General features: G+C 48.3%; 1 protein-coding gene and 1 long non-coding RNA gene across 2 annotated transcripts in view; one reads left to right on the forward strand and one right to left on the reverse strand.

Annotated features, from left to right (window-relative positions):
- The window catches only part of LOC140388098 (1-phosphatidylinositol 4,5-bisphosphate phosphodiesterase zeta-1-like), a 104,048-nt gene extending 100,643 nt beyond the window's left edge, over positions 1-3,405 (reverse strand). Inside the window, exons 1-3 of the mRNA XM_072471737.1 lie at positions 3,125-3,405; positions 2,654-2,775; positions 2,220-2,451 (exon numbers count right to left, since the gene is read on the reverse strand). Of these exons, the coding sequence (XP_072327838.1) occupies positions 2,220-2,451; positions 2,654-2,775; positions 3,125-3,179 (409 nt within the window). The 5' untranslated portion in view covers positions 3,180-3,405. The remainder of the gene's footprint in view (positions 1-2,219; positions 2,452-2,653; positions 2,776-3,124) is intronic.
- Positions 2,662-6,831, forward strand: LOC140388099 (uncharacterized). The gene is made up of 2 exons (XR_011934085.1): positions 2,662-2,789; positions 6,373-6,831. It is a non-coding gene; the product is annotated as an uncharacterized lncRNA (long non-coding RNA).
- The last annotated feature ends 15,429 nt before the right edge of the window (positions 6,832-22,260 follow it).

The raw sequence follows: 22,260 nt of genomic DNA on the forward strand, positions 1-22,260 counted from the left end.
TTGCCCCCCCCCCTTTGCTGATCAGCCATCCCCTTTCCTTGGCCAGACCCCAGCCATGTGTCGCGCTTCATCTGGCCCGCCTCCTGACCGGCTCCAACCATGACCTCCTCACTGTTGCCATGTTTCCATCCCCGTCAGCAGAACGACTCCGCCCCCCTTCCCCCGCTAGCAACACCATCCTATCACCTAACCCCTGCTCTTTGTACTGCAATGTTTCAGTCTGCCATTTTACCATCTAACGAGCAGCATCACTGCCAAAGAGCTCTGGCCCAGTTTGGCCATCTGGCCTCCACCAGCACTGTTTCTATTGGAAAGCCTGTACCATCACCTACAAAACTGATCTCTGCATGTCTATCTCATTGTGTGAAGTCAACACCACCGGAAAAGTTAATTATCCAGCATTGGTTTTCAGCTTACCAAGCAACATGAAAGAATACCTCATTGCACATGAAACAATATTTTTTTTCTGTGCTCTCTGCACTTTAAATCCTTTGCTCTACCCTTCTTTTTCTGTATGAATGCAAAGGAGGCAGCATTGCAATCCTCCTCCCGCATTTTGAGTGTGTACAAAAAAATTAACCCTTTGAGTTCATCCTATCGTGGGTTTACTGTGGGGGTTAATAGAAATTAGATCACACTAAACTGTGGGCTGGGAATTACACCACCACTTATAAAAGGGGAAGCAAATCAAAATATCTCTCTATTTCTAGACGGGTGTGGTGTGAGGTGAAATTAGTGCAGTTTAAAACATGCTACCAAACCCTTCAGAGCTACTGAAGGTGCCATATGAAAATGATAAGCAGCAAAAGCGCAGCAGGTCAATCAAGCCTGCCCCACGCTAAGCACTTAGCAAGTGTACCCCCACCCCAGCAGTCTCCTAGGAGAGGCAAAAGAGCGAGGGAAAAATAAACCATAAGATCAATAAGAGAAAATAACCCTGAAAGATTTCTCTCTGACTCCTTCATTTGGTCAAAATCAATCCAGGAGATCTCAGTGAGCACATGTGACAAATGCTTTTGTTTGCCACATTCACTCTTATTTAAATTTCAAATAATCTAAAAATTATTGGAAGAGCTGCACTCCACCTGTGACACCCATTCCACCTCGTTCATGTCACCTCTTTCACTTTACTGAGCATTCTGCCACACTGGACAATGTACTGACTGGCAAGTGTGCCGCATAATATTGGAAGACAAATGTTTTTCTTAAGGGGGACATTCATCACTTAGAATAAACTTGTTAACACATGTTAAAATGGCAGAGGAACGTCAGACAAATGTGTTTAGTGTTCAACTGCAAATAGCAGTAACACTTATTTCTAGGCTGAGAAGAGACGTGTGGTTATTTATCAATCCTTGACTTCACTTATAATTTCAAATTAAAGTTAGATTCATCCTTTTTGAACTGAAGGCACAGCTCGAGAAAACAGTATAGATTTGTCACACAAAATCAAGTATAAACTTGCAAAGAATAAAAACTACTTTCATGTCAATAGATTAAGTTCCTATCGTGCTCCATAATTCCACAAGTGGGATGTGATTTCACCTGCCTGAAAACAAGTACTGTAATGAGAAATATAAGTATTGAACATATTACTTTTATGTGAAAAAAAATGGAAAGAATAAGTTTCAAAAAAGATAAAGGAAAGTGTGAGAGAAGGGAGGAATGGCCCTGGCAATGAACAAGTTCTGTCAGAAGACCATATACATCAGAGTGGTGACATACCAGTAGAAAGAGCACGCAGGTGGGTTAAGGGTTGTTGAGAGGGGAGGAAACCTGTTTGGCTTTAGCAATGAGAAGCTAGGAGGCAACGACAGAATCTTAGAAACCCTCCAGTTGAGAAGGAAACCATTTGGCCCAATGAGTCCACATTGACCCTTCGCAAGTCCATCCCAACCTAGGCCCAATCCCCCACCCTATTCCTGAAGCCCCACCCAACCGTTGGACACTAAGGGGCTCTTTAATCCACATAATCTGTACATTTTTGGATTGTGGGGGGAAACTGGAGCACCAGGAGGAAAGCCAAGCAGACACGGGGAGAACGTACAAAATTCACACAGTCACCCGAGGTCGGAATCAAAGCTGGGTCCCTGGCGCTGTGAGGCAGCAGCGCTAACCACTGTGCCACCAATAATTCTGTTAGATGATGGAGGCCTAACTGATCCATCAAGACCAATGGTTGATTTTTTTAAAATAAACGCGCGTTTATCGATGCTTACATCTCATCACTGGTTCATAACTGTTAATTATCGTTGAGGCAGTGTGTTCATCTGCGTTGCTCACATGCTGGTCAGTCCTGAGGAAGTATAGGAGATCAGTAGTTGTCATGTTTCTGCCATCGGAACTATATTGTTTGAAAAGTTCACGGGGCTCTCTTCGCTTGGTGAAGACCTTATACATGTAAAGGAAGTCTTCGGCCCCAAACCTCCGAAGTTTAACTTTGTTAATTGCCTGAGGAAAAGGAAACAAATGATACAGTGAGATCGCCATACACATAAAATAGCACGGAATCAATGAAATTAGATACATTTGAAAAATGCTCCATTTCCAATTGATATATTGCTACTTGTGATGCCAAGAGTAACCAATTAACGAGCAACTGTTCCAACGGGTTAAAAGAAACTAATAAGTCACTGTTCACTCTCGGACTGACCTCAAGGTGGACCTCTGAACAAACATTAATTGTTGGAATGTCGAGTTTGTGCAATAGTGCCATCGTTTTCATCAGATCGATGTTTCCATTCTTAAAATGGTATTCAATTGTACGGAGGAGCCATCTGCAGCAATTGGTTAAGTATTTTCCGATTATAATTCAACAGAAATTTCGATTCAGACATCTCACGAATCTCAGATTTTGCAATGAGAGGTAGCAATCTTAATCGTCCCTCCCTTTAATTCGGTTAGCATGCCTCTTTTTAAAAGTTTTTTTTTCGAAACATGCTGCATTTATTCTCCTCAGACTTAGGACAGGTTAGTAACTATTGTACTGAGACTTCGGGCCGTGTCTCATGACACTCATAAACTGATTTTATGTTATTCTATGTACCGCATGCACAAATAAACAGCCTAAAATGTGTCCAAAATCTCCTTAAAAAAAGATATATCAAGACGACTGGTAAAGGATATTCGTTTTCCTTCCGTACTTCGCTCATTGACGAGGGATATTGAAACTCCTGCATTTCTGGTCGAGTAACACTGTACAAACTTGAGGTTTAGCTGAGTTCTGCGTATCAACAATTGATATGTCATTCCAGATCATTCACTCCAATCGGTAGGTCATGCCAAGCAGCAAACAGTTCACCGTTTACAAGGGGTGCGGGGGAGGAGGGAGGCTTTAAATCTGCTCGGCAGCATGAGCTCACAGACAGTACACTTGTTACATAGTGACCCAGTGACACAATGGAGAGGAGAGCTGGCAGTGAGCTCACGGCTGAGGCACTGGATCAGTTTCAGTCATTGACCTGACGCGGGCACCGGCTGTAATTTACCAGCTTCACGCAGGTCAAGTGGCACTTAGCCCCATCGGGGAATAGGACAACATTTGTGTTTTACTCGGCGAATTGCGATGAGCTGGAATGCACACGGAGGCAGATTCCTACATAAAGCAGTTTAGTTCAGTAGGCTAGACAGCTGGTTTGTAATGCAGAACAAGGCCAGCAGTGCTAGTCCAATTCCTGTACCAGCTTACCCAAACAGGTGCCTGAATGTGGTGACTAGGGGCTTTTCACAGTTACTTCATACTTGTGACAATAAAAGGTTATTATTTATTATTAGCGCGGGAGTAGGTCATATGCTCAAAAGGGGAGGGCAATAGGAGGGCAAGTCCCTCTGGTACAAGCATTAGGGGTGAATTGTGTCCTCTTGTGCTATATCCTTCTACAACATCTGCCTCATTCAAATGGTCATTGGATAGACATATGGACGATAAGGGAATAGTGTAGATGGGCTTTTGAGTGGTTTCACAGGTCAGCGCAACATCGAGGGCCGAAGGGCCTGTATGTACTGCGCTGTAATGTTCTATGTTCTAGACCTCAGAATGCCCCAAAGTGCTTCATTGTCAAAAAAAAGTATTTTCCGCTAAGTGTAGGCACTTGTAACGCAACAGTGTAATACTATAGAGCAGATTCAAGTTACATACAGTTGCTGAGATACCTGTGTGTGTGCCTGTGTCGTATGTTGGAACGAAACAATGTAAGCAGTGTGTGTGTGTGTGGTAATGAGTAACCACTTCAGAAGGAAGGGATGGGATGCTCTTTAAGAGGAAAGAAGGTGTTTACACAGCCCATTACCACCTGCTTATGATTTACCGAAACACTTTGTATCCCTGACTATTTGATGCAGTGCATTGAGTTATAGTAAGTTTTGCAGCACAGAAAGAGGACCTTCGGCCCATCGTGTCTGTGCCATCAAGCACCTATCCATTCTAATCCCATTTTCCAGCCTTGTACTCTGTGGTGCTTCAAGTGCTCATTTAAATGCTTCTTAAATGGGAATGTTCCCGCCTCTACACCTTTCCAAGCAGTGATTCCAGATTCCCACTTCTATGGGTGAAAAAGTTTTTCCTCAAATCCCCTCTAAATCTCCTGTCCCTCACCTTAATTATATGCCCCCTGGTTATTGAACCTCTAAGGGTAAAAGTCTCTTCCTATCTATTCTATCCATGTCCATCTTAATTTTGTACACCTCGATCAGGTCCACCCCCAGTCTTCCCTGCTCCAGGGAAAACAACCCCAACTAATCCAGTCTCTCTTGATAGCTGAAACACTCCAGCCGAAGAAACATCCTGGTGAATCTCCTCTGCACCCTCTCTAGTTCAATCGCTCTATTCCTATAGTGTGGCAACCAGACCTGCACACAGTACTCCAGCTGTGGCCTAACCTGCATTTTATACAGCTCCAGCATACTCTCCCTGCTCTTATACTCTATGCCCAGCTAATAAAGGTAAGCATCTGTCATGGCCAGGGTTTAGAGAACCCCAAAGTGTATCATGGAGTTCACCTGACCCACAACTTTTAATAGGTGTGGTACAGCAGAAATGGAAAAGTTTTTTTTTCAGCAAAACAATTGTTTATTCTAAGAATTCAAGTTAACCTTTTTAAAACAAACAGTGAACATCTTGACAGAGGTTTATAAGATGATCAGGGGAATAGATAGAGTAGACAGTCAGAGACTTTTTCCCCGGGTGGAACAAACCATTACAAGGGGACATAAATTTAAGGTGAATGGTGGAAGATATAGGCGGGATGTCAGAGATAGGTTCTTTACCCAGAGAGTAGTGGGGGTATGGAATGCCTGTGGAAGTAGTTGAGTCGGAAACATTAGGGACCTTCAAGCAGCTATTGGATAGGTACATGGATTATGGTAAAATTATATAGTGTAGATTTATTTGTTCTTAAGGGCAGCACGGTAGCATTGTGGATAGCACAATTGCTTCACAGCTCCAGGGTCCCAGGTTCGATTCCGGCTTGGGTCACTGTCTGTGCGGAGTCTGCACATCCTCCCCGTGTCTGCGTGGGTTTCCTCCGGGTGCTCCGGTTTCCTCCCACAGTCCAAAGATGTGCAGGTTAGGTGGATTTGCCATGATAAATTGCCCTTAGTGTCCAAAATTGCCCTTAGTGTTGGGTGGAGGTGTTGACTTTGGGTAGGATGCTCTTTCCAAGAGCTGGTGCAGACTCAATGGGCCGAATGGCCTCCTTCTCTACTGTAAATTCAATGATAATCTATGATTAATCTAGGACAAAGGTTCGGCACTACATCATGGGCGGAAGGGCCTGTTCTGTGCTGTATTTTTCTATGTTCTATCTCAGCAACCATTAATTCAAATACAACCCCCAAAGAATACAACTCTAAGTAATCCGTAAGCTGTCCTTTTAACATCCAGAAGACTTTGAAAAAAAACTTTAAACAGAAGCACATTAGGTTTACATTCACTACTGAGAACATTTAAAATTCTGAATTCACCAAATGATCAAGAGACAGTCTTTTCACGGCAGAGAGATCAACAGTACACCTGCTCTGTCTGGCTTCAGCTCCAACACTGAAAATGAAACTAAAACACACCCAGCAGCAAACCGCCTAAAACGAAAGTAAAAAGCTGACAGACAGCCCAGCTCCACCCACACCACCCACACTCTGACATCACTGATAAACACCCATTTCTTAAAGGTACATTTCTTAAACACACATTTCTTAAAGGTACTCTCACATGACACATCCCATATGCCTAATCACCTTAAATAACCTGTCCTGCTATCTTCAGGGAGCTATGGACATGCTGTTGTATAGAAAAACACCCAGCTAAATTTGTACACTGAAAGATTCCACAAAGCCCAAATGAGATGAATGAGCAGTTAATCTGGTTTTGTGTTGCAGGTTGAGGGAGATATGCTGGTCAAATCTTCAGGGGAATTCTGTGCCATTCTTCAAAGAACACTATTGCAAATTCAGGTCTGCCGAAGATAGACTCTGGGATCAGTGGTTTGCAGAAGTGTCCCAAAGACTCCACTTTTACAGTGCTCAACATAGTACTCTGAAATCTACTTGCATAATAGTGATTCCCTGCTCCTCCACAAGTCCCTGCTGGCAGTGATCTTTAGAAATCACTGAACTGACACAAGCTTCCCTTTTTACTCTGTAATATCGCTGTTAAAAGCTCGAAAAAGTTATGCCTGGTTAAGTGTAACCAGGCTTTTAACGGATTACTAAGTCAATCCAACCTCTTTGGCCCTGGAAAACAAATTTTATAGTTCTTTAATGTCAAATTTTAATGATTGATAAAAATTTCCATAGTTTATTCGCTGTAATAAAAATTATGCTTGTTTAAAATTTGAATGTGTATGTCCCAATCTTTATTTCACTAACTGTAAAATTTATAGAAGGTAATCCATTGCATTTTATTTTCTGGTTTACTTTCTTTGAAAAATTGCCAGTGTGATTGATGACATCTCAGTAACTGGATACCTGGAGATCCCCTAGACTTGGCATCAGATTCAAATTAACTTCAGGAAAGGTGAAATTCACACCACAGCAATTGCTAGAACCTGACGGGCAGATTTCTTTTAAGCCATCACTGCCCACAAAATCTGGACTTTAACGATTCATGTCTTTATTACCTCGAGTTGCAACTATTCACTGTTGTCCTGGCTGCCCTCCCACCTTCATCCTCCATAAACTGAAGCTTCATTAAAACTCTGCTGCCCATATCCTTTTCTTAAAAAGTATATTTATTGAAGTTTTACATAATAATAAAATAACAAACAGCCAACAAAAATGCCAACGTACAAAGACAAAAATTACAAGCAAATATAAAACAAAAATACATAATTAAACATAAACACTATAACTAAAGCCCCTAACGGTGTCTAGATCCTTAAAAAAGGAAATAAATGGTTGTGTTCTCAGGTGAAACCTCTCCACTGAAACCCTGATGGTGAATTTAATTTCCTCTAAATGCAGGAATGACGTTAAATCACCCAACGAGGCAGAAGCACTGGGTGGAATGGGAGATCTCCAACTAAGCAATATTCACCTCCGGGCTATCAGTGAGGCAAAGGCGACAACGTCTGCCTCCACCCCAGAGTGAAACACATGTGAACCTGAAACCCCAAATCTAGCTACCAGTGGGCATGGATTTAAAACCACGCGGACTATCTCCGTTATAGCGCTAAAAAGGAAGCCCAGAAGCTGGCGAGTTTGGGGCAGGACCAAACATATGCATATGGTTAGCTGGAGCAAGTGAACAGTGATCACATCGACGTTTGGCAAAAACCCAATCATCTTTGCCTGGGTCAAGTGCATCCTCTGTAACACCTTGAATTGAATTAGGCTCAACCAGGCGCATGAGGATGTGGAGTTGAACATAGAACATAGAACTGTACAGCACAGTACAGGCCCTTCGGCCCACGATGTTGTGCCAAACTAGTCTGAAACTAAGATCAAATCAACCTACTCCCAATCATTCTAGTGCACTCCATATGCCTATCCAATAACCGCTTGAAAGTTCCTAAAGTGTCCGACTCCACTACCGCAGCTGGGAGTGCGTTCCACCCTCCAACCACTCTGAGTAAATAACCTACCTCTGACATCCCTCCTATATCTTCCACCATGAACCTTATAGTTATGCCCCCTTGTAACAGCTACATTCGCCCGAGGAAAAAGTCGCTGAACGTCCACTCTATCCCTCTCATCATCTTGCACACCTCAATTAAGTCACCTCTCATCCTCCTTCGCTCCAATGAGAAAAGCCCATGACTCTGTAAAGGGCTTCCCTCCAAACCTCACGAATAAATATAGGGCCCAGGTCACTCTCCCATTTGCCCCCACACTGTTTAGTAGGGATCCCACAAGAGAATATAACCATATAGGTCTGAAATAGACCCCTCAGCAAGGAGGATGGTGGAGTCAAAGGAAGGGAAGGGAAAACCTGACAAGAGAAGTCACAAACCTAAAAATAATGAAAAAAAGCTAGTGTTGGATAAGTGAAGTTTGTCAACGGGCTCTGTAAAACTGGAAAACTTCCCCTCTACAAATAGGGCCCCAAAGGCTCTTTCCTTTGCTTTCCAAGATTTAAATTTTGGGTCCAATCCAGAAGGTAAGAAAATGAGATTTTGTTTGAAAATAGGGGCCAGTGAAGACAGGGAAAGGAGCTTAAAGTGCTGCCAAAACTTTTTCCAAATCCTAAGAGAGAAGCCATCACTGGGTTTGAGGAAAATCTAGTGTCGTGTTTTTCAAACTTTTTTTCCCAGGACCGCCTTTTGCCAACTGGCTGTCCTTCAGGACCCATGCCGACCGACCTTCAGGACCCAAGCCGACCGACCTTCAGGACCCATGCCGACCGACCTTCAGGACCCATGCCGACCGACCTTCAGGACCCAAGCCGTGTTTGCTAACCCAGTCTGCCCTAATTCAAGGCAATGTTTGAGTCACTAAAGTTTTATTGCTCCAGGCAAGGGAGGGAAAATAAGTTGTCTAGTTTTCATGTTCTTATTCACTATCCAGTAGTCCCTGACGCATTGGATTTATGTCAATATTGAGTGACGATAGGGTCATATATGCTTGTAATATCCTCCCAGCTATCACGGTTCACTGTCCAGGGTCACACATGAAGGATAGTTACTCATGAGAGATACTGGAGAACCTCCAACAATTGTGAACCTGCATTCATCATGAGACACTGCCTCATGGAAAAAAAGAAGTGAAGGAAGAAGACTGATGTGAGGAGAACAAAGAACAGATATCAGTGGGAGAGAGCCACATGTGGTTCTTGTAAATAAACAAGCCATAAATCTGAAGATAGTTATATTAAAATCTTGATTTACAATTAGCTTAAATTATATTCAATTATTTGATACCAGTTTATTCAACTCCAAAGTACTCTATTATAAACAAGTTCACCAATATTGATGAATGCTGACAACACTAAAACTGACCCACAGACACTGACAAACTAATTGCTCTGGTTGTCATTAATCAGATAAAATGGGCATTGAAAAAAGTTTCCTTAAATATTCATTATTTTTTCAGATATTCAATTGTTGCATCATGATGTGCTCATGGCTCCTCAGTCAGAAGACCTGCCTTTGTAGTCACTTCGTAGAGACTGTTAACTCCAATAATGTAGCTCTTGCTGCAACAGCAACCGATTCCCTCCCACTGAATGTGCCTCCAGGCCATCGCTGACGCACTCACCTCTGGCCCCTCAGCAGCAACCACACTGCCAGAAGATCTGTAGAAGATTTTCAAGTGATTTGTCTGCATGGGGACATTACACACACACACACATGGAATCCCTGTCCAGGTTTGTGCTCATTCACCAAGGGTTCTGATACACTCTGACTCGAGGATCTGCTGAGCTTGACGCTGAGTTCTCTGATGGTCTCTACGCTGCAGAATGGTCTCCCAGAGGGGCAGTATGATTCACTTGATGTCGTCCACCAAAACACTGTTCTGCATTTGGCAGAACCCATGGGGTCCATGTCCAGGGGGATGGAAGTGCAGATGAACTGCATCTGGGTGAACTCTTGGGTCACAGCTTTAATCAGGAGAAGTCGAGGAATCCGCCAAATGTTTCATGGCACAAGATTTTCAAAGATGAGCCGCCGTCGGGAACGGGTTGGTGATGGCGGGTTGTGGGGGAACCATGAGGTTTACAGGAAATCCATCAATACCTGCTCCCTCTAGAGGACTGAATTAACTTTTTTTTTTAATTTAGAGTACCCAATTCATTTTTTCCAATTAAGGGGCAATTTAGCGTGGCCAATCCACCTAACCTGCACATCTTTGGGTGTGGGGGTGAAACCCCCGCAAACACGGGGAGAATGTACAAACTCCACACGGACAGTGACCCAGAGCCGGGATCGAACCTGGGAACTCAGCGCCGTGAGGCAACAGGGCTAACCCACTGCGCCACCGTGCTGCCTGAATTGACATTTTAGGCAGGAATTTCCCTGCAGGCTTCTGAATGCTGACGTTGGGAAATTCTACATTAGCGGCTGATGGATTCGGAACGCAATGACCCTTAGCTCCGTGACTCTTCTGACACCTGCTCGCAAGTCTACATTGAAAAACCCTGATCCGGTGGGTGAAAAGGGCAATGGTGCAGTAATTATGGCCATGAGAGCAGAAAACGAGCCTCCATTTGGCTCCAAATAGAATCAGGGTTACGAATTGTAATAAGTCCTCGGAGGCAGAAGTCCCTTCACCAGAATTCCTTTTATTTACAAAACCAACAGCAGAACAACAATGTGCATTCATCTTGCTTTCTACACTAGGAGTGCAGAGGATCTGACTGTGGTAGTCACCACTAGTTGTATTACATGTATTACGGCACTGCCCGTATAGTAGAGGTACATGGGTAAATTGCTGCTTGCTGGCTCCGCCCAGTAGGCGGCGTATAAATGTGTGTGCTCGCCGGTGCTGCAGCCATTCTGGTTCCAGCTACAGGAGGCACAACATCGTTGCTCAATAAATTGATGCACTAACAATTACCACAAAGGTGAGAGTAGTGGAATGATCGAGGCTTTATTGAGCAAAGATGTTGTGCCTCCTGTAGCTGGAACCAGAATGGCTGCAGCACCGGCGAGCACACACATTTATACGCCGCCTACTGGGCGGAGCCAGCAGGCAGCGATTTACCCAGGTACCTCTACTATACGGGCAGTGCCGTAATACATGTAATACAACTAGTGGTGACTACCACACTGACACTTCCTGTTATATACAGAGAAAGGGATTCCCTGATTGGGCACTAATCAGGGAACTCGTATTCTAGTTGGCCAATCTCAAAGGCCTGGTTTTAAGTCATTACACCCCTCCCCCCAAAGTCCGACGATCCCCCATGGTCCTCCAAACTCACAGGTCTACTTCTTAATTTTTGGGCCGGGTCCGGATCCTCCACTTTGGCCTCCGACGTAGGAGCGGTATAACGGCTAGGCACCCGTCTTTTCCAACTGGAGCGCCTGAGGAGCGGTTCGCCCCCTTCCTCCAGCGGCAGGGGGACAACCGTGGCGTTATCCATGGTGTCCATATCAGAGTCCGATGTCCTCACCAGTAGTGCGAGAGAGGCATGTCTAGTCTGTCGGAGGACTCTCCGCCGTACTCAGTATGCTGGTCTGAGTCAGCTCCGCGGGAGGAAATGAATCTGAGGCCCGCACCTGGTCCAGGTGTTTCTTTATTACATGTTTTCCCACACGTATCTCATACGACACAGGCCTATCCTGGCCTTGTGTGGTAGTCACCACTAGTGGTATATTATATGTATTACGGCACTGCCCGTATATTAGAGGTACAATGGTACATCCCTGCCTGCTGGCTCCGCCCCAGTAGGCGGCGTATAAAAGTGTGTGCTCTCCAGTGCTGCAGCCATTCTGGTTCCAGCTACAGGAGGCACTACATCTTGTTCAATAAAGCCTCGATTGTTCCACCATTCTCGTCTTTGTGGTAATTGACGGTGCATCACCTTGACCGTTCCTGCTACCCATGAGGGGCCATTCGCATAATTTCTGACCCATACCTTTTCACCCGCGTTGAACTGCCTTTCTCGGCGAGTATTGTCGTGGCCCTTGAATTGGGCCTCTTGGTATCTTTCTACTCTTCCGTCTAAATTTGGGAATAGTCGGCTCAGCCTGGTTCGTAAGCGTCTGCTCATGAGTAGCTCCACCAGTGCAATTCCCGTTATGGCCTGTGGATTTGTCATATAGTCGAATAGCCAGCGAGACAGTTTAGTGTCTACTGATGCTGCTGACTGTTTTTTCAACCCGACATTTAGGATCTGGACGGCTCTCTCCACCAACCCATTTGATGTCGGGTGGTATGGTGCCGTCCTTACATGCCAAATGCTGTTTGACTTCATGAATTTTGTGAACTCCTGGCTGGTGAAAAGCGATCCATTGTCTGAAACTAACACCTCCGGAATACCATGAGCGGGATTCTCTCAGGCCACACCGGGCCGGGGAATCACCGGGCAGCGCGCAAATCGCGCGATGCGGGTCCGCCGATTCGCCATCAAGCGGAGAATCAGCACCATTGGCACCTGCGCGGTCGGTGCAGCCCTGTCGGGGGACGCTCTGCGCGTCCTGTCCTCCCGGAGATTCTCCGCCCGGATGGCCATAAAAAAAATCCGAGTCCCACCGGCGCCATCCACGTGTGGTCTTATCCGGCGGGACCTCGACGTGCATCCATCCGTGGACGGACTGGTTGGGGGGGAAGGTGGGTCCAACTCCGGGGGGGGGGGGCCTCCGCTGTGGCCTGGCCCGCGATCGGGGCCTACCGATCGGCATGCCGGCCTCTCGGGCTGGGGGCCAATTTTGTTCCGCACCGGCCCCTGTAGCCCTACGCCATGTTGCGTCAGGGCCGGCGCGGAGAAGAGAACCACCGTGCATGCACGCAACCGCGCCGGTCGCACTGCGCATGCGCGCATTCACGCCGGTGGCACTGCACATGCACGCATTCACGCCGGTTGCACTGCGCATGCGCAGACCCGCGGCGCCTATTTGACGCCGGCATCGGCAGCTGGAGCAGAGTGGGTCGCTCCAGTGCCATGCTGGCCCCCTGTAGGGGTCAGAATCGCTGCTCCTGAGGGCCTGTTGACGCCATCGTAAAATGCGACGGCGTTTGCGACGGCGTCAACACATAGCCTCAGGGTCAGAGAATCCCGCCCCAGATGTTGCAAACGAGGTGCAAAGTTTATCAATGGTTGCAGCTGTATTTTCCGAGTTAATTTTGTAGATATCCAACCATTTGGCATAGTGTCTACTCTTACAAAAACATTTAATCCGTAAACGGCCCTGCAAAATTGACATGATGTCGCGACCATGGTCTACCAGGCCATTCCCATGGGTGCAGCAGGGCTGCCGGCCACCAGACATAGCTCCTGGCCAGCATCCTCATTTTTGAGACTCCAGGGTGCCCATGATGTAGTTCAGCCAGTATGGCTCGACAGCCTTGACTTGGAACTATTACTCGTGCTCCCCATAGCAGTATCCCGTCTTCCACAGTAATCTGGTCTCTTCTGCTCCAGTAGGGGTGGAATTAGACCATAAGACCATAAGACATAGGAGCAGAATTAGGCCACTCGGCCCATCGAGTCTGCTTCGCCATTCAATCATGGCTGATATTTTCTCGACCCCATTCTCCTGCCTTCTCCCCATAACTCCTGATCCCCTTATTAATCAAGAACCTATCTATCTCTGTCTTAAAGACACTCAGTGATTTGGCCTCCACAGCCTTCTGTGGCAAAGAGTTCCACAGATTCATCACCCTCCGGCTGGAGAAATTCCTCCTCATCTCTGTTTTAAAGGATCATCCCTTTAGTCTGAGATGATGTCCTCTGGTTCTAGTTTTTCCTACGTGGAAACATCCTTTCAACGTCCACTCTATCCGGGCCTCGCAGTATCCTGTAAGTTTCAATAAGATCCCAGCTCATCCTTCTAAACTCCAACGAGTACAGACCCAGAGTCCTCAGACGTTCCTCATACAACAAGTTCTTCATTCCAGGGATCATTCTTGTGAACCTCCTCTGGAGCCTTTCCAAGGCCAGTACATCCTTCATTAGATACGAGGCCCAAAACTGCTCAGAATAGTCCAAATCAGGTCTAACCAGAGCCTTATACAGCCTCAGAAGTACATCCCTGATCTTGTATTCTAGCCCTCTTGACATGAATGCTTACATTGCATTTGCCTTCTTAACTGCTGACCGAACTTGTACATTAACCTTAAGAAAATCGTGAACAAGGACTCCCAAGTCCTTTTATGCTTCTGATTTCCTAAGCATTTCCCCATTTAGAAAATAGTCTATGTCTAAATTCCTCCTTCCAAAGTGCATAACCTCACACTTTTCCACATTGTATTCCATTTGCCACTTCATTTGCCACTCTCCTAGCTTGTCCAAATCCTTCTGCAGCCCACTTGCTTCCTCAATACTACCTGTCCCTCTACAGATCTTTGTATCATCTGCAAACTTAGCAAGAGTGCCTTCAGTTCCTTCTTCCAGATCATTAATGTATATTGTGAAAAGTTGTGGTCCCAGCACAGACACCTGAGCCACACCACTAGTCACCGGCTGCCATCCTGAAAAAGACCCCTTTATCCCCATTCTCTGCCTTCTGCCAGTCAGCCAATCCTCTATCCATGCCAGGATCGTATCCTTAACACCATGGGCTTTTAACTTATTTAACAGTGTCCTATGCGGCACCTTGTCAAAGGCCTTCTGGAAATCTAAATAAATCAAGTCCACTGGTTCTCCTTTGTCTAACTTCCTTGTTACCTCCTCAAAGAACTCTAACAGATTTGTCAGACACGACCTCCCTTTGTCAAAGCCATGCTGACTCAATCCTATTTTACCACGTACTTCCAAGTACTTTGCGATCTCATCTTTAATAACATACTCTAAAATCTTACCAATGACCGAAGTCAGGCCAACTGGCCTATAATTTCTCATCTTCTGCCTCCCTCCTTTCTTAAACAGTGGTGTTACATTAGCCACTTTCCAGTCCGCTGGGACCCTTCCTGCCTCCAGTGATTCCTCAAAGATCATCACCAATGCCTCCACAATTTCCTCAGCTATTTCTTTTAGGGCCCTGGGGTGTAGTCCATCCGGTCCAGATGACTTATCCACCTTCAGATCTTTTAGTTTCCCCAGAACCTTCTCCTTAGTAATGGTCACTGCACTCACCTTTACCCCCTGGTTCTCCTGGAGCTCCGGCATCCCACTGGTGTCTTCCACCGTGAAGACTGATGCAAAGTAAATATTCAGTTTGTCTGCTATTTCTTTGTTTCCTATTATTACTTCTCCAGCCACATGTTCTAGTGGTCTAATGTTTATTTTTGCCTCTCCCTTACCTTTTATGTATTGAAAAACTCTCTTCCTATCTTCCTTTATATTACTAGCTAGCTTGCACTCATACTTCATCTTCCCCCCTCTTATTGCTTTTTTAGTTGTCCTCTGCTCGCTTTTAAAGGCTTCCCAATCCTCTGCTTCCCACTAATCCTTGCCACATTGTATGCTTTTTCTTTAGCCTTTATGCTGTCCTTGACATCCCTCATCAGCCATGGATGCCTTGTCCTCCCCTGAGCATGTTTCCTCCTCCTTGGGATGAATTTCTGTTGTGCCTCCCGAATAACCCCCTGTGGTAGTCTGTGTAGAGGTATTACGGTACCTGGTAATGCTGGAACACCATTGGTAGATATTGTATGTTCCCTATTGGTCAAGCTGTATGGTAGCTCTGCCCTGCAAGGCAGGGTATAAGAGCCCGTGCCGCCCCAGCAGCCTTCTTTCTGTACCTGAGCTGCTGGGGGAAACATCTAGCTTATTAAAGCCTTCGGTTGGACTACAACCTGGCTTTAGTGGTCATTGATCGTGCATCAATTTAATAAGCTAGATTTAAAAGGATAGAGCTCCGAATCAACCCGGAGTGTCTGCAACCCAGCCCCCATGCGGCGAACTCAGCGGCAACCTTCAAGCACTGGCTGGCGTGTTTTAAAGGATATCTCGGAACGACCGAAAACACACCCACGGGAGAACAGAAATTGCAAGTCCTGCACTCAAGGGTGAGCCCGGAAATTTACACCCTCATCGAGGACGCGGATGACTTCGATACAGCAATGGAGCTGCTAAAAGGACATTATATTCGCCCGGTAAACCAGGTCTACGCCTGACATCTTCCAGCAACGAGGCGACAAATCCCTGGGGAATCACTGGAATCACTGTGCTTCTGGTGTTGGGGAGAAACTGCAGCTGCCCACAAGTTTTGGTGAGCGACCACAAAGAACTCTTGAACCGGGATGATTTCGTGGCAGGTATGCTGTCTGCCCAAATCCGCCAGCGATTGGTGGAAAAAGACACACTAGCCCTCAAGGAGGCACAGGCCCTTGCAGGCTTCCTGGATGTGGCCTCCCGAAATGGCCGCGCTTACGTTACCGACCACGCGGCAGTCCCCTGGGCAGCGTGGAACCCCTCCGCAGCCGACCTCGAGACATCTCCCATCCCCCCACAAGCTTGTGCTGCAAGGCGGCTGGGCAACCCAGGGGGCCCCGCTGCTACTTTTGCGGGCAGGCCAAGCACCCCCGGCAGCACTCCCCGGCCCGCACATCCACCTGCAAGGGATGCGGTAAAAAGGGCCACTTCGTGGTGGTATGCCAGGCCCGTGCGGTCGCCGCGGTCTCCGGTGGCGAATGCGGACCGCGGCCACAAACCTCTCCATGGTCCCCGTGCGGCCAGCGGGCGCCACCATCTTCCTCCTCCAGGGCCACGTGCGGCCCCCGGGCGCCGCCATCTTGTCCCGCGGACGCCACATTCGATGGCTGGGCGACACCATTTTGTGCACCCCCAGACATGTGCGACCAATGGGAGCCGCCATCTTGGATGGACTCCCAGGACCCCAGCTCGGCTGACCGCACACCGCCCGAAGAGAACACTCAACTGCTGCGATTAGCCTCGGTGACCCTGGACCAGTCCCGGCCACGGACACTCTCAACTGCTACAACAGTACTAATCAACGGGCACGAGACGTCCTGCTTAATCGACTCTCGGAGCAGGGAGAGCTTCATACACCCCGACACGGTAAGGCGCTGTTCTCTCCTCGTCCACCCCATTAATCAAAAAATCTCCCTGGCCTCCGGTTCCCACTCAGTAGAGATAAAGGGGTTTTGTGTAGCAAACCTCACGGTCCAGGGAAGGGAGTTTAAAAATTACCAGCTCTACGTCCTTCCCCACCTCTGCATGGCCACACTCCTAGGTTTAGACTTCCAGTGTAATTTCCAAAGTCTAACTTTTAAATTCAGCGGCCCTATACCCCCCCTCACTGTCTGCGGCCTCGCGACCCTCAAGGTCGATCTGCCTTCCCTGTTTGCGAACCTCACCCCGGGTTGCAAACCCATCGCGACCAGGAGCAGATGGTACAGTGCCCAGGATCGGATCTTTATTAGGTCAGAGGTCCAAAAGCTACTGAGGGAAGGAGTCATTGAAGCTAGCAACAGTCCCTGGAGAGCTCAAGTAGTGGTGGTAAAGACCGGGGAGAAGCATTGGATGGTCATCGACAACAGTGAGACCATCAACAGGTTTACGCAGCTGGACGCATACCCTCTCCCCCGCATATCCGACCTGGTAAACAGGATTGCGCATTACAAGGTCTTCTCCAAGGTGGACCTTAAGTCCGCCTACCACCAGCTCCCCATCCGCACTAGTGACCGCAAATACACTGCCTTCGAGGCAGATGGGCGGCTCTACCACTTCTTAAGGGTTCCCTTTGGTGTCACTAACGGGGTCTCGGTCTTCCAGCGCGAGATGGACCGAATGGTTGACTGGTACGGTTTACGGGCAACATTCCCGTATCTCGATAATGTCACCATCTGCGGCCACGACCAGCAGGACCACAACACCAACCTCCGAAAATTCCTCCAGACCGCAAAGATCCTTAACCTTACGTACAGCAAGGATAAATGCGTGTTTAGCACCGACCGCCTAGCCATCCTCGGCTACATAGTGCGAAATGGAGTTATAGGCCCCGACCCTGAATGCATGTGCCCCCTTATGGAGCTCCCCCTCCCTCACTGCTCCAAGGCCCTGAAGCGCTGTCTGGGGTTTTTCTCTTACTGTGCCCAGTGGGTCCCCAACTATGCAGACAAGGCCCGTCCCCTGATCCAATCCACAGTTTTTCCCCTGTCGATAGAGGCCCGCCAGGCCTTCAGCCGCATCAAAGCAGACATTGCAAAGACCACGATGCACACCATCGACGAGTCCCTTCCCTTCCAGGTGGAGAGCGATGCATCTAACGTAGCTCTGGCGGCCACCCTCAACCAAGCGGGCAGAGCCGTGGCCTTCTTCACATGTACCCTCCTTGCTTCTGAAATCCGCCACTCCTCGGTCGAAAAGGAGGCCCAGGCCATAGTAGAAGCTGTGCGACATTGGAGGCATTACCTGGCTGGCAGGAGATTCACTCTCCTCACTGACCAACGGTCGGTTGCTTTAATGTTTGATAATGCACAGCGGGGCAAGATAAAAAACGATAAGATCTTGCGGTGGAGGATCGAACTCTCCACCTACAACTACGAGATCTTGTATCGTCCCAGGAAGCTAAACGATCCTCCTGATGCCCTGTCCCGCGGCACATGTGCCAACGCAGAAGTGGACCGCCTCCGAGCCCTCCACGAGGACCTCTGCCACCCGGGGGTCACTCGCTTTTTCCACTTTATCAAGACCCGCAACCTGCCCGCGCCATCGAGGAGGTCAGGACAGCCACCAGGGACTGCCAAATCTGCGCGGAGTGCAAACCGCACTTCTATCGGCCAGAGAAAGCGCACCTGATAAAGGCTTCCCATCCCTTTGAACGCCTCAGCATGGACTTCAAAGGCCCCCTCCTCTCCACCAACCGCAACACGCACTTCCTGAACGTGATTGACGACTACTCCCGGTTCCCATTCGCCATCCCCTCCCCCGACATGACCGCAACCACTGTCATCAAGGCCCTCCGGAGCATCTTTGCACTGTTCGGGTTCCCCGCTTACATACATAGTGATAGGGGGTCCTCCTTTATGAGCGATGAACTGCGTCAATTCCTGCTCAGCAAGGGCATCGCCTCGAGCAGGACGACCAGTTACAACCCCCGGGGTAACGGACAGGTAGAGAGGAAGAAAGGAACGGTCTGGAAGACCGTCCTACTGGCCCTACGGTCCAGGAATTTCCCAGTCTCCCGCTGGCAGGAGGTCCTCCCGGATGCCCTCCACTCCATCCGGTCACTGCTTTGTACCACGACCAACCAAACACCTCATGAACGTCTCCATGTCTTCCCCAGGAAGTCCTCCTCTGGGACCTCGCTCCCGACCTGGCTGGCAGCTCCCGGACCCATGCTGCTCCGAAAACATGTGCGGGCACACAAGTCGGACCCGTTGGTCGAGAGAGTCCATCTTCTCCATGCTAACTCCCAGTACGCCTACGTGGCGTATCCCGACGGCCGACAAGATACGGTCTCCCTACGAGACCTGGCGCCCGCCGGATCCCAATGCACACCCCAGCCACCGGTCCCACCCTCCCTCCAACTGGTGCACCTTACAGGAGGATCGGTGCTTCCGCCGGCCACGTCTAGACCCCCCCCACCCACCGACGCAGACCGCAGACGCTCCCTTCCCAGGTCAACCGTTTTCCCCACCAGCGCTGTCTACGGGTGTTGAAGCTGCCACAGAGATCGAGGCCATGCTCCCGGAGTCACAGACGCCCGAGCCTCCACCGGTGTCACCACCGAAGCTTCGACGATCACAGAGGACGACCAGGGCCCCCTATCGACTGATTGCTTCATTTTAAAGTGTACATAGTTAGTTGTGAATCTGTAAATAGTTACAAAACGCTGTACAGCGGTATTACGGTACTTCCATAACTATAATTTCTACCACATTACCATGTTGTAATATCAAGCCACCCCCCGCCGGACTCTTTCTTAACAGGGGGTGAATGTGGTAGTCTGTGTAGAGGTATTACGGTACCTGGTAATGCTGGAACACCATTGGTAGATATTGTATGTTCCCTATTGGTCAAGCTGTATGGTAGCTCCGCCATGCAAGGTGGGGTATAAGAGTCTGTGCCGCCCCAGCAGCCTTCTTTCTGTACCTGAGCTGCTGGGGGAAACATCTAGCTTATTAAAGCCTTCAGTTGGACTACAACCTCGCTTTAGTGGTCATTGATTGTGCATCACACCCAAAAACCCCTGCCATTGCTGTTCCACTGTCTTCCCTGCTAGGCTCCTTTTCCAATCAACTCTGGCCAGCTCCTCCCTCATGTCTATGTAGTTACTCTGATTTAATTGTAATACCGTTACATCTGATTGCAGCTTCTCCCTCTCAAACTGCAGGGTAAATTCTATCATATTGTGGTCACTGCTCCCTAAGGGTTCCTTCACCTTAAGTTCCCTAATCAAGTCTGCCTCATTACACAACACCAAATCCAGAATTGCCTGTTCCCTCGTAGGCTCTGTCACAAGCTACTCCAAAAAAAACATCTCTTAGACATTCCACAAATTCCTTTTCTTCAGATCCACTACCAACCTGATTTTCCCAGTCTACCTGCATATTGAAGTCCCCCATGATTATTGTAATATTGCCTTTTTACATGCCTTTTCTATCTCCTGATTTATTTTCTGCACCACATCTTGACGACTGCTAGGGGGCCTGTACATAACTCCCATCAGGGTCTTTTTACCTTTGCGATTCCTCAACTCTACCCATAGAGATTCTATGCCTTCTGGCCCTATATCGCTCGTTGCTATCGATTTAACTTCATTCCTTACTAACAATGCCCCCTTTGCCCATCTGCCTGTCCTTTCGATAGGACATATATCCTTGGATATTTAGATCCCAGCCCTGATCCCCTTGCAGCCATGTCTCTGTGATGCCTACAACATCGTACCGGCCAATTTATACTTGGGAGGCAAGATTCCAACCGGAGCACTGAAACCTTAGCGAGCAGCTTAACATCCAAGTTTAAGAACGAGATGGGTCGGTATGAACTGCATTCGGTCGGGTCCTTGCCCCTCTTAAGAAGCAAGGAAGTAGACTTCCGGGTGCGGCTATGCAGAGCTAGGTCGCATATTCGGCAGCTCCCACTTGGAACGGACTTTTGGGCTCTTTTACAGGGCCCCCACGGCATTTGTTTGACATTTCCCGGTGTGGGAAGAAGGCTGCAGCATTCCCCTGACAGTGTCCCCCAGGAATGTTGTGTCTTTTGGCTACCAGACCCGGCAGAAACAGTGAAAGATTTGGCTTGAGCTGCAGCAGTAGACGAGGGCCTTTTCCAGCATGCAGGCGGGGGAAGGGCAAGCTTAAAGCTGCAATCTGGCTTGACTCTATCAAAGGTGAATTCTAGCAGAAGATCTACCAGGGCCATTGAAGAAGCAGGGATGAGGCTTCTGGTGGCGGCCATGGAGGAGTAGGTCGCGCATTCGGCAGCTCCCGTCTGGAGCCGACTCTCAGACCTTTTTCAGGAGTTTCCATAGATTCTTTGGGGCAGACTGGTGAAGCAAACACTGCCAACTTCCATGAAACGGGCCAGAAGTGTAACGGCCAAAGGAGCGGCACTGGAGCAACGGGAGAAGCGAGGGAAAGAAAACAAAATGGCGATGGCCAGGGACAAAGGGGAGCTGCAGGAGTTCATCAAGCGCTGCTTCGAGGAGCAGCGCGAGGAGATGCGCAAAGAGATGTTGGCGCCTATGCTTTCGGCAATTGAAGGACTCGGGATCACGCAGAAGGCCCACGAAGCTAAGATCCAGGAGGTACAGAAAAGAGTCAGTCAGAACGAGGACGAGCTCGTGGGCCTGGCGGTGAGAGTGGAGCAGAACGAGGAGCTACAGAAGAGGTGGGCGGGAAGACTCGAAGACCTGGAGAACAGGTCGAGGAGAAAGAATCTGCGAATCCTGGGTCTCCCTGAGGGAGTGGAGGGGGCTGATGCCGGGGCATACGCGAGCATGATGCTCGAGGTGATGATGGGCACGAAGACCCCTTCGAGGCCGCTGGAGTTGGACGGGGCACATCGGGTGCTGGCGAAGAAGCCCCAGGCAAATGAGCCGCCAAGGGCAATGGTGGTGAGGTTCCACCGGTTCACGGACAGAGAGTGGGTCCTGAGATGGGCCAAGAAGGAGCGGAGCAGTAAGTGGGACAATGCAGAGATCCGAATATACCCGGACTGGAGCACGGAGGTTGCAAAATGGAGAGCGGGTTTCAACCGGGCCAAAGCAGCGTTGTACCGGAAAGAAGTGAAATTCGGAATGCTGCAGCCAGCGC

The sequence above is a fragment of the Scyliorhinus torazame genome, chromosome 13 (genome assembly GCF_047496885.1).
Source record: "Scyliorhinus torazame isolate Kashiwa2021f chromosome 13, sScyTor2.1, whole genome shotgun sequence".
NCBI classification, from domain to species: Eukaryota; Metazoa; Chordata; class Chondrichthyes; order Carcharhiniformes; family Scyliorhinidae; genus Scyliorhinus; species Scyliorhinus torazame.